Below are 14,552 nucleotides of genomic sequence, written 5' to 3' on the forward strand. Positions count from 1 at the left end.
AGGCTCTGGAAGCTCCGGGGGTTCATGGACCTCCTCCTGGTTAGATTCCAGGAACTCTGAGGTCAATGGCTTCGTGACCGTGGATGAGTCCATGGTGAAGTTCAAGGGACGCCTGGGCTTCCGGCAGTACCTCCCCAAGAAACCGGTGAAGTGGGGAATAAAGGTGTGGGTCATGGCGGAGAGCAATACAGGCTATGTCACCAATTTTCAGGTGTACACGGGGGCCATTCAGGGTAAGACTGAGAAAGACCTGACTCACCGGATAGTCTCAGACCTGGCGACACCTTATTTCGGGTCCAACCTGTCCGTATATATGGACAACTTTTACACCGGTGTGAAGTTGATGGTGGACCTCAAGACCAGGGGGGTGCAAGCTTGTGGAACGGTGCGTGCCAACAGGAAGGACCTCCCCAAGAACAAGGACCTCACAAAGCAGGCTGGCTTGAACAGGCATGAGTTCAAGGTGACGCAGCGGGATGACTTGACCTTCTGCATCTGGCAGGACACCAAGGCAGTGATGGTCCTCTCCAACTACCATGACCCGACAGCTTATGGGTCAGTGAGGAGGAAGGCCAATGGTCAACGCCAGATGGAGGTTCGGGTGCCAGCATGCCTTGCTGACTATCAGCAACATATGAAGGGGGTAGACCTTCTGGACCAGATGGTGGGCTACTACCAGATCCAACATCGGTCTACAAAGTGGTGGAGGAGGCTGTTCTTTTACTTTGCTACGGTGGCGTGCTACAATGCCTTTGTGGCTGCCAGGTCTGCAGGAGGAGCCGAGTGGAAATACAGGAGGGGGGGCTACAAGGACTGGCTGGAGGATCTGACCATGGAGCTGATCGTCCCCGTCACTGCAAGAAGTGCTCCCCAGGTGCTCCCCACCTGCCCAACTGGAGCTGTTGCTGAGCATGACCTGGTCCAGATCAACACTAAGAGGAAGACCTGTAGGGAGTGTTCTCTGAAGCACCACGGCACCAACATGCGTCCTGGGTCAACTCTGATGGGGTGCAGGCAGTGTGACCTTCCTCTGCACCGCGAGTGCTTCATGCACCACGTCCTTTGATTCAGGACATAGTGAAGCTACCACCAAGCTCCCTCCCCACTCCTTTCCCACCTATCTCTCATACCAAGGTGCCTTGGTCTGTGTGTTGGCATGTTTAAAATGTTTAAAATGTTTAAAATGTTATTTGTTATATAAATAAATCAAATAAAATATATTTTTTCTTCCCCATCTGATTTTGAGGATTTTTAGAAAAATGTGTTGGTATGTTAGTGCTAAGGGAGCATGTTTTAATACAACCTGTGATTCTTACCTTTTAAAATGTAATTTATTTCATGTTTCTATGTGCTACAGAGGCTTAGATATTAAGGTTTTGGTAGACGGTAGACAATTCTTAGTATTTTTTCGGAAAACCCTCAGGAGATAAGGACATTTATCCTAGAATACCATAGGTTTTGAGAGCCGTTTTTAGCAGGCGTTTTAGGAGTAAATGGGTTAATTAAATAGGTCACTTTATTTATTATTATTTTGTTTTTAAAGGTATTACCCCTCCAACTCACTCTCTCTCTCTCTGTGTGTGGTGGTGCAGCTTTACAGCATGCTGGGAAGCACATGGAGGACAGCATCGTAGCCTCCTACACAGCTCTGCTCCTGGGCTGTCTGTGTCAGGGGAGTCAGGTAAAACTCCAGCAAAAAAACCCTGCTCTACAATAGTGGTTCCCACAGAGGCCTTCGTAGATTTAAGGCATTGTACCAAAAATACAGAATTCAATAAATGACTACATTCATCATTCCATGATGCGGAATTTTTTTTTTTTTATAACAGAGATAAGCTAATGACAGCATGCAACTGAACAAAATACGAAAGGTTTGGAGCCCCTACAACAAGTGGCAGGGCTTCTATTAAAGGCCTGCACCAACATACCTGCTTCAACTAATAGTGGTCTCAATTGAAGACCATTACTTGTTGTTTCAGGTGTGTTAAATTGGGCTGCAAAAAAGCCTACTGAAATGTTGCCCCTGATCCGTAGCATTACTTCTAACAGACCCCTATTCGCCATTTTAATGCATTTGCTTCTTTATCTCCCTGTAGGTCAATGTGAGTACTGTGAGGGAAACCCTACCCAAAGGTGATTTCTCCATCATGACGGAAATGCTGAAGAAGTTCATGAACTTCATGAACCTCACGGTAAGTTAGGGCTGACCCCATGAAGTGGACTCCACAAATCGCCAGTCGCTATGCACACAGTTAACTGAAGTTGCACTGACACATTTGCTATAGGCATAATTATGATGTTATGGAGGATATTGTAAATGAAGTAGGGAGTAGGGGGTCCCTTTGTAGGGTCCCTGATTTGAATAGGAATCAATTACACACTGTTGATTAGGTTGTCACTGCCAACTCAGCAAATTTCTCCTGACAATTCTGACAAACTTCCCAAGTCCCTGCCAGTGACAAGCACAGACCCATAACATGATGCAGCTACCACTATTCTTCACACAAAACATGGTGTGGAAACGGCAACGTGTATACTAGTTTGCACTAAACTTAATGCTTTGTAGTAAAACCAAACAAACAGAGACTTCCAGTGGTGAGGCAAGCAAGATGGCTGCTTGAACTTGAGCTCCTGATAGTTAGCAAAAACAAACACACCCCCAAATTCAGAAACTTGTGGACAAACAGTTACATTTTCGATTGTAATGAGTGGGGGAATCGAAACACAAAGTCGAAAGAACCGTAACAAAGGAAAAGGACAGACCTCGACCGAAATTAAAGATTTGAGTAACAGCTCCGAGATGCGACACCACACTATGATCCGGTCATGCAGCTGAAACTATGCGCTTGGAGCTCGATAGCATGACCAAAGAGATACATGATGTGAAAACTTGAACTCGTTTAAAGAAGATTTCAAGAAAGATATGAAGGCAGAATTCAACAACCTAAAACAGGAAATGGATAAAAAATGTTTCTAGCACCATCGAAGTACAGGCACACAAAAACAGAATCAACGAGGCAGAGGGCGAATCAGGGAAATGGAGACATGGAACATGACAGTGAAAGACGCACTTCTCAAATGATTGGAACTGAATCAGAGAACCATGCAAGCCAAGTTGACACATCTTGAAGAGAGGTATTGAAGGAACAACATCCGGAGTGCCCCTACTGCCTTACGGATTGCCCGAGGAGAAAGAGGGTAACATGGTCCTTCTGTTTGTTGAGCAGCTAATGTCGTAGAATTTAAGTTATAATACTTTGAAATAAAATACTGTTAACCAGAGCTGTTGATTAATTCGAAGACTTTATTCACAGAGAATATTTAGCCGTTCAGGTTTGCAAAGTTGACCCCGTTATCTCCTCTGTCACCTGTCTTTATAGACCTGTTCTAGGACCATCTGTTTTCCTGTGACCTTTTCCCTGGTGTGGGATTACAAACCCTTATATTGTCTTTAAATTTACCATACTACTCAAAACCGAACTTTCACTACCAGGGGACATCAGTCTACAAATCCAACGAGTGCATAGAGCCCTAGCCCAGAGGCCGGATCCTAACTCACCACAAAGGTCCATCGTTCAGCAGTTCCATATCAAGGAGATGGTCCTGAAAAAGGCTTGGCAAAAGAAGATCCAGCTCAGAGGCCGACAGCTGACGTTTGACGACAACTATGCAACCGATGTGGTCCAGAAGCGCAAAGCATATTCAGAAATCAAAAAGGCACTGAAGGAGAAGGGGATCTGCTTCCAGACGCCCCTGGCCAAGATGGGAATCCACTGGGACTTCTGCCCCCATCTCCCCACCACTTGTCTTTATTTTATTAGGCCATAGCTAATTGATTAAGCGACCCATTCTGATTTTAGGGGAGGGTTAGGGGGTTGTTTATTTTCTTCTATGGTCAAATAGATACCTGAGTTTAAGCCTAGCCTACGAGTAGGCTTACTGGAAATTATACAGAGCTGGATGCAGTTCTTTTTGGACACTGGTCTACATGGCATAGGCGACGTGTCTTTTGGATTTACATTACAGACTTCATTTGGATTATAGATTTATTCGATAGGGAGACAACATTTGTCTAGTTTAGTAAGAGTTGGACGACTAGAATGAGTGGAATACCTACTTATGGACTGAGGGGCCCTCTTTTCATAGGAGGACTTCCCTTCAACCCACCAACAGGGACTTGGAGTGGCGAGGAAACACTCCTGGTTGAAAGTCAACTTACTCTTTCGTTTTTTTCTTTATCGCAAATTCGCCAAATGTTCAGGCTTGTGCAGTTTCATGTTGTCAGTATCATGTGGATGGACAAATGTAATGCAACATGACGGTGTTAGATTGGTGTAAATGGAATGAATAACCCAGTTAAAAGAAGCAAGGTCTTGGCTAAATTGATGCAAGAGAAGGCACAAGTACTATTTCTACAAGAAACACTTCTGCCTCAACAAGAGCATGAAAAATGTAAACGATTTGGCTTTAGAAATACATATATAGGTCTAACCACAAGAGGGGAGTGGCGATACTTACAACAAACTCTGTCCAATTTGAAAGTTATTAAGAAATAAGAGATAAAGAGGGAAGATGTGTTGTTGTTAAGGGGAAGTTGGAAAACAGTGGTAACATTGATCAATGTTTACACGCCTCCAGAAGCAACAACGTTTTTTTAAGTCTCTGTTTGATGTTATTGCAGTAGAAGCTGAAGGAATTTTGATATGTGGTGGCGATTTCAATGTGTTGTTGAATTATACTTTATATACAACAAGCCTTAGGAGGAACAAGGTTTATTAACACTACATTTTATTAATACTATTATTTTGTAACGGGATCCGTTGTACACAGAGGCAGACGCAGTGTTAGGATAAGGGAATGGTCCCGTTTATTTGTTTCGTCAGTCGACTTTCCAGTCATTGGCTTTCCAGCCTTCCTTTCCGAAAGCAGAGGCACACACATCTTAAACCATTTCGTCAACGAGGCTTCATTCGCAACAGGTGCGCAACGAAGCCTCACTTTCGTAAACCCCGGCCATGGTCCTGTAGCTCCCTCTACAGGCCAAACGCTGCATGTCCCCCCACATACCCCCACCGCCCGACACAGGCCGGGGACACACCGGCCGACAGCCTACTCCCCCCCCCCCCTGCGCCCCCGGTCTGTGCACGACCGAAAAGTTGAAGGGCTGCAACGCGAGATACCACCGGGTGATCCTCGCGTTCACATCCTTCATGCGGTGGAGCCACTGGAGGGGAGCATGGTCGGAATAGAGGGTGAAAGCGCGACCCAGCAGGTAGTAGCGGAGGGCGCCGACCGCCCACTTAATGGCAAGGCACTCCTTCTCCACCGTGCTGAAAAAAGCCTGAGGTTGGAAATCAAGAGGAATTATACAGCATCGTCTCTTCTGTCCATCTCTCTCTTTCTCTGCCTGTTGATATACACTCACCGGCCACTTTATTAGGTACACCTTGCTAGTACCGGGTTGGACCCCCTTTTGCCTTCAGAGCTGCCTTAATTCTTTGTGGCATAGATTCAACAAGGTGCTGGAAACATTCCTCAGAGATTTTGGTCCATATTGACATGATAGCATCACGCAGTTGCTGCACATCCATGATGCAAATCTCCTGTTCCACCAAGAGTGCCAAGACAATATCCCCCACAACATTACACCACCATCACCAGCCTGAACCATTAATACAAGGCAGGATGGATCCATGCTTTCGTGTTGTTTATGCCAAATTCTGACCCAACCATCTGAATGTTGCAGCAGAAATCGAGACTCATCAGACCAGGCAACGTTTTTCCAATCTTCTATTGTCCAATTTTGGTGAGCCCGTGCAAATTGTAGCCTCAGTTTCCTGTTCTTAGCTGACAGGAGTGGCACCCGGTGTGGTTGTAACGAGTTCCATGTTCACAGAGAGGCAGACGCAGTGGTGTGGTGAGGGAAAGGTCCCGTTTATTCATAAAGTTATTGTTTTTTCTTTTTAGTTATTGCTTTTCAGCCCCCATGCACTCGGCAACTTTCCAGTTGCCGTCCTTCCGTCCTCTCGAACACAGAGGCACACACATCTTAAACCCTTTCGTTAGCGAGGCTTGATTCGCAACAGGTGCGCAGCCAGCCTCGCTTTCGAACCCTGGCCACGGTCCTGTAGCTCCCTCTACAGGCCGAACGCTGCATGTCCCCCCACATACCCCCACCGCCCGACACAGGCCGGGGACACGCCGGCCGACAGCCTACTCCCCCCCCCCCCCCTGCACGGGAGAGGAAGTCTGCCACGACCATCTGCGCCCCCGGCCTGTGCACGACCGAAAAGTTGAAGGGCTGCAAATCGAGATACCACCGGGTGATCCTCGCGTTCACATCCTTCATGCGGTGGAGCCACTGGAGGGGAGCATGGTCGGAATAGAGGGTGAAAGCGCGACCCAGCAGGTAGTCGCGGAGAGCGCCGACCGCCGACTTAATGGCGAGGCACTCCTTCTCCACTGTGCTGTACCGGCCCTCCCTCTCCGATAGTTTGCGGCTCAGGTATAGCACCGGCCGGTCAGCCCCCTCCACCTCCCCTCGACCCAAGTGGTACCCCAGATACCGGATCTCGCTCCGCCCGATCACGCACTTTTTCGGGTTGGCCGTCAGCCCCGCCTGCCTCAGGGATCGCAGAACAGCAGCCACACTCTGCACATGCTGCGCCCAGGTGTCACTGTGAATGACAATGTCATCCAGGTAGGCAGCAGCATAGGTGCTGCCTACCTGGATGCGGCCGCAGTGCGGCCGCAGAATGCGGTCCATGAGGCGCTGAAAAGTGGCTGGGGCTCTGAACAACCCGAAAGGGAGCACCGTGAACTGGTATAGCCCGAGCGGAGTGGAGAATGCAGTCTTCTCCCGGGATACCGGCGAGAGGGGAATCTGCCAGTATCCCTTCGTGCAATCCAATGTCGTAAAAAACGTGGCCGTGCCAAGCCGGTCCAAGAGCTCGTCAACCTGGGGCATCGGGTAGGCATCGAATTTGGAGACCGCATTAACCCTTCTATAATCCACAAAGAACCGTATAGACCCATCCGGCTTGTTGACAAGCACGATGGGGCTACACTAGTCACTGCGGGACTCCTCGACCACACCCAGCTCCAGCATGGCTTCCAATTCCTTGCACACAATGTCTCGTTTGTGTACCGGCAACCTATAGGGTTAAACCCGGCTGCGTTTCTATATGGTGGTCGATAAGCGTAGTCCGACCGGGCAGGGGAGACAACACGTCAGCGAACCTGGCTTGCAAATCTGCAACGTCCGTGGCCTGGCTAGCAGAGAGATGGTTATCAATACCGACCGGAGTGCTAACTTTTGATTTTGGGACTTCCGGTCCGAACTCATCTCTCTCTGGAATTATTGTAGCCAGAGCAACAGTGACCACGTCGTTCCATTTTTTAAGGAGATTTACGTGATACACCTGCAAGCTATCCCCCCGGTCCGAGCGTATTACCTCATAATCCACGTCCCCCATGCGACGTGTGACCACAAACGGCCCTTGCCACTTCGCGAGTAATTTCGTGCTGGAGGTGGGTAACAGTACAAGCACCTTGTCTCCTGGTGTAAATTCTCGCAGGTTAGTTCCCCTGTCGTATAGGCGCTTTTGACGCTCCTGGGCTTGCTGCAAATGCTCGCGTGAGATAACCCCTAGGGCGTGGAGCTTTGTGCGCAATTCCAGGACGTATTGAATCTCATTTTTACCCTTCCTCCCAATTTTCTTTAAGAAGGTCTAGGACACCCCGGGGCTTACGCCCGTCGAGTAATTCAAACGTGGAAAACCTGGTGGAAGCTTGGGGAACTTCCCGTACCGCAAACAGCAGGGGATCCAGCCGTTTATGCCAATTCCGACTATCTTCGTGCACAAACTTCCGGATCATCGATTTCAAGGTCCGATTGAACCGCTCACAAAGGCCATCGGTGGCCGGGTGGTACACACTGGTTCGAATCGCCTTGATGTTCAACAACCCGTATAGTTCCCTCAGAGTGCGTGACATAAAATTAGTGCCCTGGTCGGTGAGAATCTCTTTCGGGATTCCCACGTGGGAGATTACTTGAATCAATGCCTACGCTACACTCCTGGCAGAAATATTGTGCAGCGGTATTGCCTCGGGGTATCGGGTTGCGGAATCTATCAAGACCAACACAAATCGATATCCCTGTGTACACCGATCAAATGGCCCGATAATATCCATGGCAATGCGGTCGAATGGGTTCTCGACCAATGGTAAGGGCCGCAAGGGGGCCCGTGGAATGGCTGGGGGATTTACCAACTGACATTCGCGATAAGACGCGCACCATCTACGCACCTCTGCCCAAATTCCCGGCCAATAAAATCGAGCCATTGTACGGTTTAGTGTCTTATCATAACCTAAATGGCCCGCCATGGGGTTGAAATGAGCCGCCTGGAAGACCATTTCCCGGCGGCTACGGGGAACCAACAACTGGGTTACTTCCTCCTGGCTATGTGAGTCACGACTTACTCAGTATAACCTGTCGCTGATAATCGCAAAATAGGGGTGGGCACGCACTGTGTCTGGCCGTACCAAAGTACCATCACTTGGTCATAGGCCGATCGTAGGGTCTCGTCACGAGACTGCTTGAGGGGGAAGTCACCTAGCAGCGGATAGTTCGGCGGGGAAATCTCGGGTTGAGACCCCCCCACCGGCTCCGGCTCCTCGGCAGTGTCGCGAGGCACCGCCTCAGCACAGAGCACATTACACGCCTCACACCTCCCTCTCTGTCGTGCACGCACCCCGGTAGCCCGCTTTACCGCTTGAGGAAACCCCTCCCAATCTACACCCAGAATAAGGGGATGCGTGAGGCACGGGCTAACCGCCGCCTGTACACTATGCTTTTTCCCCTCAAAATGAATCTCGATAGCAACCACAGGATATTTGTGAATGTCCCCATGCACACACTTCACCAACACCCTCGATGCCTTTAACAATACCCTCAGTCGAACCAGGCGCTCCTGGATCATGGACTGCATGCAGCCCGAATCCAGGAATGCCTGGTGCGTATCGTGTTGTATCCTTACCGGAACACAATACGCCTGTCCTGGTCCAGGGGGAGGGCCCGGTATGTTGCCGATGCGGACGACCTGCCCCACCTCCATCACTGGGCAATCGGCCTAGACGTGGCCCGGCCGCCCACAGCGCCAACACACCCCCCCTGCCGCTCGGGGTGCTTCTTGTGGGGCCAGGGCTGGTTCTCGACGTGTCTGCCCCTGCCATCTCGTCCTCGGGGCGGGCGTTGGCCCCTCCTCGTCCAGCGCCACGGCTCCTTCCGGGTGCCCGTCCCCTGGCGCAGGGCCGGGGTTGGTCGCCGGGGCTCCCGCGGCTGGAGGGAGAGATGGTCCTCCGTCAAGGTAACGGCGGCCGCGAGATCCTGGGGCCGGTGGTACTGGACCCAGGCGGCGGTTCGGGCCGAGATCCCCGTGAGGAACTGTTCCATCACGACCCAGTCCCCGACCTCCTCCGCCGAGCTGTTCCTCGGGTCCCGCAGCCGCTGGGCGTAAGCAAAGGGCCGGTTCCCCTCCTCCATCGTCAGGGCCCGGAACCGGCGACGGTGTTCTTCCGGCGTGAGGCCCAGGCGGTCTCGAGATCGCCCGGGCTAGGGAGGGATAATCCCGCTGGGCGGCCGTTGGCAGAGAGCTGCGCCTCGCCTGACAGGAGGGGCAGCAGATGGTACGCCCACTCGCCGTCCGGCCACCCCGAGATCCTCACCGTCCCCTCGAACACCGCCAGGAACGCCTCCGGGTCGTCCAGGTCCCCCATCTTCTGGAGGTTTACCTCGCCGTCGCCATCTCTCCCATTGCGGACTGTTGCTCCTGCTGGAGGTGGGCCTGCTGCTCCAGTATGAGGGCTATTCTTCCGATGGCCGCGCTTAACGCCTCCATTTCCCTCTTTCTCTCTGTGTCCCTCGTTGGGCGCCACTGTAACGAGTCCCTTGTGTACAGAGAGGCGGACGCAGTGTGGTGATGAGGGAAAGGTCCCGTTTATTTTATAAGTTTTCTGTCGGGACTTTTCAGTACCCGCTTTCCAGCTCCCCCAACAAAGCAGAGGCACACACATCTTAAACCATTTCGTCAATGAGGCTTCATTCGCAACAGGTGCGCAACAAAGCCTCGCTTCCGTAACCCTGGCACGGTCCTGTAGCTCCCTCTACAGGCCGAACGCTGCATGTCCCCCCACAGACGCTTTCACACCTACCTCGTTTGGTGCGGACTTAGCAAACTTTTTGCTTGAAAAAAACATAACAGTGCCAATACATTCAATAACAAGTTGCGTGAAATTCATCGAACCGGTGAGCAATGCCACTTACATGTGAAAAAAATAAAAAAAAGACTCAAGTACAAAAAGTATATCAAAGTGCGCAATGTCCTAAGGAGAAGTGGGGGGGGATCAGCTTGGGGGGATGAGAAGGACAAGTTCCCACTGTATGATGACCTGGTCCGAAGGCCCTCTCAACAGTCATCCGCGCCTGACTGAGCCAGTGGTTGAAGTTAGTTTGTTCAGGTGTTACTCCCCTACCCTCTGGGAAGGGCTTCATAAGCTATGGGAGTAATGGATAGGGGCACACAGATGTAGGAAGGGGTGCCTCTTCTCATCCTGAAGTTCAGCAGCTATTCTCTGTCACTCCAGGGGTCACTGGTGTGCTGCCACCAATCACAGGGCCTGGAATGGGCCCAGATGCTCCTCTAGGTTAGAAACATGAAATCCATTGTTCATAAAAGGCTAATTAAGTTCTAATGTGTCTGTGGCTAACTACAATGTCATTGATCACAACATTCAAAAGGATGTTGAAATATGGTCCACACTTCCTTGGGATTTTAGCTCGAGAATAGAAGTGGTTAAGATGTACCGAGGCTGCTATACTTATTCCAATCTTTACCAATTATGGTGCCCCAAAACAAATGTATAGCCTGGGACAAAATGATGTCAAGGTTTATCTGGGATGGTAAGAAACCTAGAATTAGGTACACAACACTTCAACTCCCATAGGGGGGAGGGGGAAGGGCTCTACCAAATTTTAGAGAATATTTCTATGTGGCACAGCTCAGACCTCTAGCCTGTTGGTGCAAATCAGATGGTCCATGCACGATGGAAGCAAATAGAAGTGGAAAAGCAGGGTTACCGAAATTAGATTTTGGTGGGAAATAAAGAACTAACGGGAATATTGAGAAATGGGCCCAATATCAGTATTTACGCTAGAAATCTGGGCCATTATAGTGAAAAAATACAAACTAGAGAGGGAAATGCGGGTTCTGAGCTGGTTTGCATATGATTTTAAATTTAAGACAGGAATCTTAAAATTCAAGACCCAAGATTCAAACAATGGGCAGAGAAAGGTATCACTGCATTATGTACTATTATGGAATGTGGGGAATGTATGAGCTTTCAGGACCTGAAGGAGAAATATGGTCTAAAGACCCAGGATTTCTTTAGGTATCTGCAACTGAGGAATTACTTTATGAAAGGGATAAGCATCTCTGCTCCTTACGAAGGTTTGGTGGAGAGCAGGGGGGATTTAACGCTATAGATAAAGGTTAAATGGGAATCAGAACTGAATATTGACATTTCAGATGAACAGTGGTGTAAAATGTATCAGACACAATATACCTCCACCAAGGGAGTTCTGTTGGAAGAACTTCACTTGCTTTTTTATCACACCCAAAATCAAAAGCAGGCAGCTTTCCACCCAACAACCATGTTGGAGGTTATGTGGTGACATGTAGGCAAACCATACCCATATTTTCTGGAGCTGTATAAAGATAAGGTTAATTTGGGACAATCTTAACTGAGTTTTGAACGATATTTTGGCCTATAATGTACCTCGGGAACATTGAAGATGAGAGGGGATCTGTATCTGACCAAAATATTACTTGCAGCCAGCAAGAAGGCTCTCACAAGACATTGGTATAAGACAGATAAGGGATTCCTTCTGGCCACTCGGTTATATAGACCAATAGAGTTATATAGAGTGACTGGGATGATATAGTCTCGCGTAACTATACTACCAAATCACGTTCTTACGTCTCTTTTGAGGTCTGGAGACTTTTTTTATTATCCGCTCTGGCTTGGATCGAACTGGACGGAGCATTGAGACAATGTGCTCGCAATTTCATTGGATGTTCCAAGAACCCTCCCCCGCATGCCCATTAGAATGTGTTTGCTTGTTATGTTGTCTTTTCCAACCGGGTAAGACTATTTTGCAGAGAGTTGTTGCCTATGCTAGCTTGCAACATTGAAGAAAATGTAAGAAATCCTGAAGGAAAAACTTTTTTTTTTTTTTTTGGGAGCTCTGCCCAGGAAAGGTGTTGCGAGGTGTTACTCATTTCAAACAGGTTTCCACCTTTTTGGAGCTTCTTTCTGCAAAGGATTTCCCCAGGCTTTCCGAACTAGGAAAGCCTAGACTCAACAAGGTTCGGGATGATTTTTTCCCATCAACTGTGTTTCTCCCTCTCAGCCATTCAACTTTGGATATTTTTTTTTAAGTCTCCCCCAGCCTCAGCGTAGCATTCCTGAGTAGTTTTATTTCTCTCCATTTGCTCTGTTTTTAGTGTCAACCTGATCAACAGAGTGTGTAATTGATTCCAATTCAAATGAGGGACCCTGCAAAGATGAGGTTATACATTTAAAAGTTTTAACAATTATCATTGCACTCAATCAATTTTAGGAGAGCCACAGCAAGGGGGTGTAGATTTTCTTTTGCAAACAGGTGTTCAGTTTTTCATTTTTAATAAATTATTGAAAATCTAGATTTTTTTCTTTCACTTTGAAAGTGAAAATGTGAACATTCTGAAGGGGGGGATAGACTTTATATAGGCACTGTACATTTTTTACAGAAAGATGATGACTTGTCTGACAATGACCAAGTTCTCTCCCACATACTTTGCTCTGTTTGGAATAACTTTACAGATCAGGTATTCTCTTTAAGGTAGCCCTGTCCAGAGACAACCCATAGCCCCTCCTCCGCCCTAGATGTTTGTGAAGATCTGAAAGGATTAAGATGGGTATATGCTATGAAAGTTTGTACGTCACAAACTGCAGAATGTAAACCTAACTAGAGACACTAACTGGAGACAGGCGTCACCGTTATGATTGCAAGCAAAAAGTAATCTGATACAAATATGACAATATAAATATGTTCTGATTTTGCCCAAGGTTTACTAAGCTTGCAGGTAAGGTAAATTGACACATTTACTGGAGTGTCTCCGGTTTTGTTTACATTGTGCAGTTTGTGACATATGGGCTTTCATAGCGTATTGGCAAGATGCTAGTAGCTCCACCCTGCCCTCAGACAGGCTAGGTAGAGTTATCGCCAATCCTTTCAGATCGACACAACTGTCTATGGAGATTTACATAAGTGTTTCTGGACAGCTGCCAACTCTCACTCTACTTATCCCTCTCTCCTTCTATTTCTCTCATTCACTGCTTCTCTGTCTCTTCTGTTCTCCTGTCAGACTCCTTTTTACACTCAAACACATTTGAATTCCCTATTACAAATGTTGCTTACTGAAACACTTTCTCCCCTCTCTCTATCTCTCCACAGTGTGCAATGGGCACCACAGGGCCCATCTCTCGGGTCATAGACTACCTAGAGCACTGTTAACGGATGATTCCTTGCACTCCGAGCGCCCGTTTTGGGCGGGGGGGGGGGGGTGGTGGTCACACCAGATCCGGCAACCACACCCAGAGGCCCTGTACAGTGAAGCCACCAGGGGGTGATCCATGTCTCAGCAGTGTCCCTCCGCATCACTTCAGGCTAAAGAGCAGGCCATACACACACACACACACCGCACGCCACCTGGAGCACCAAAGCCAAGTAAACGCATACAGTGCCTTCAGAAAGTATTCACACCCCTTTACTTTTTCCACATTTTGTTGTGTTATAGACTCAATTTAAAATGGATTGAATTAAAATAATTTGCCATCAATCCACACACAATACCCCAGAATGACAAAGAGAAAACATTTTTTTGGAATTTTCAGTAAATTTGTTAAAATTAAAATACAGAAGTACCTCATGTACATAAGTATTCAGACCCTTTGCTATGACACTCTTAAAATTAGCTAAAATGCAAAAATGTCGTCAACAAATCACTAAGTTGAATTGAGTCCATCTTAATGCAAGGATAATAGTTCATGTAATTTTGGAATTAATATCTTTGTTTTTGTAGGGTCTCTGATTTGCATAGGAACAATTTCATAATTTTCTTTTGATCATGACAAACTCCCCAGTCCCTGCCAGTGACAAACATACCCATAACTTGATGCAGCTACCACTATTCTTCACACGAGAGATGGTGCGGAAACTGCATTGCATCTGCTGCATTTGCACCAAACTTAATGCTTTGTAGTAAAACTTAATAAACACATTTCCAGCCACTTTCTTTGCTGTATCACTTGAATTCATTGTTGCAAACACAATTATGGATATGAGAGAGATTATTTTCCATTAAGGGATTCTTCTTGGCCACTTGGTTATAGACCAATTTTGTAGAGTGACTGAGATGATGATGTCCCATCGACTGTGCTTTTTCCTCTCC

At 48.0% G+C, this 14,552-nt stretch overlaps 1 protein-coding gene across 2 annotated transcripts in view; it reads left to right on the forward strand.

Moving 5' to 3' along the window:
- Positions 1 to 14,049, forward strand: part of LOC310824222 (wings apart-like protein homolog) — a 69,020-nt gene extending 54,971 nt beyond the window's left edge. For both annotated transcript variants that reach the window (XM_083697047.1, XM_083697048.1), the window contains 3 exons: positions 1,593 to 1,681; positions 2,097 to 2,192; positions 13,556 to 14,049. In XM_083697047.1, the coding sequence (XP_083553173.1) occupies positions 1,593 to 1,681; positions 2,097 to 2,192; positions 13,556 to 13,615 (245 nt within the window). In that variant the 3' untranslated portion in view covers positions 13,616 to 14,049. The remainder of the gene's footprint in view (positions 1 to 1,592; positions 1,682 to 2,096; positions 2,193 to 13,555) is intronic.
- Positions 14,050 to 14,552: the final 503 nt, after the last annotated feature.

This window comes from Argentina silus (assembly GCF_951799395.1).
Source record: "Argentina silus genome assembly, chromosome: Y".
NCBI classification, from domain to species: Eukaryota; Metazoa; Chordata; class Actinopteri; order Argentiniformes; family Argentinidae; genus Argentina; species Argentina silus.